At 35.9% G+C, this 937-nt stretch overlaps 1 protein-coding gene across 1 annotated transcript in view; it reads left to right on the top strand.

The window, feature by feature from the left end:
* The window catches only part of LOC106875418 (collagen alpha-1(XII) chain), a 58,326-nt gene that overhangs the window by 36,834 nt on the left and 20,555 nt on the right, over positions 1-937 (top strand). The window contains exon 6 of the mRNA XM_014923553.1: positions 84-650. Within this exon, the coding sequence (XP_014779039.1) occupies positions 84-650 (567 nt within the window). The remainder of the gene's footprint in view (positions 1-83; positions 651-937) is intronic.

Genomic DNA, 937 nt, shown 5'->3' on the forward strand with positions numbered 1-937 from the left:
TTTAACATTAATTACCGGTTAACTCCTATATTTACTATTTTGTTTTCCTTTTTACTTTTTTGTTTTTCGTATTCCCTTTCTAGCATGCAACCAATCCATGGCAGATATTGTATTCCTCATTGATTCATCAGGAAGTGTTGGATCTTCCAATTTCCAGAAGATGCTTCAGTTTGTAAAGAATATGGTAAACGGTTTTGATGTCGGTAAAGACACTGTAAGAATTGGTGTAGCATCTTTTTCAAACAAACCAGTCCAGCATTTTGCCTTGAATACCTATTTCAACCGAAGTCAAATTATAGATGCTATCAGCAAACTTCCTTATTACCAAGGTAGTACAAATACAGCATCCGCCCTCGGCTTGCTCCGGAGTAGTGTTTTTACGGCTGCCTCAGGAGACCGTCCTACTGCACCAAATATAGCTATCGTTATTACTGACGGTCAGTCTAACGATCCATCGTCAACTGCTGCTCAAGCAAAAGCTTTAAGACAGACTGGAACGATATTATTTTCTATTGGTGTTGGATCTGGAGTCAACGCAAGGGAACTAAACAACATGGCTAGTGACCCTGACAAGGATCATGTCTTTACTGTCTCAGACTTTTCGGCCTTTGGTAGCATCCAAAAAGAACTGGCGATAAAAGCATGTGAAGGTCAGTAATGGATTGTTCTTTCTTTGTTAAGCATTTTGTGGCTGTTTTGGTTATAGATCAATGTATCTCAAGGTAGGGTACACGCCTCACTGGTGGACCATGGCAATATTATAGTAGGGCCTAGAACTTCAGAACGGGGGTCTAAATAAGTTACAAATGAAGAAAACCTGCAATAAAGTTTTAATTAATGTTTTAAATTATACAAAAAGGATGTTTATATATATATATCAACATATATATATATATATACATATATATATATATATATATATATATATATATATATA

Source organism: Octopus bimaculoides, chromosome 4, assembly GCF_001194135.2.
Source record: "Octopus bimaculoides isolate UCB-OBI-ISO-001 chromosome 4, ASM119413v2, whole genome shotgun sequence".
NCBI classification, from domain to species: Eukaryota; Metazoa; Mollusca; class Cephalopoda; order Octopoda; family Octopodidae; genus Octopus; species Octopus bimaculoides.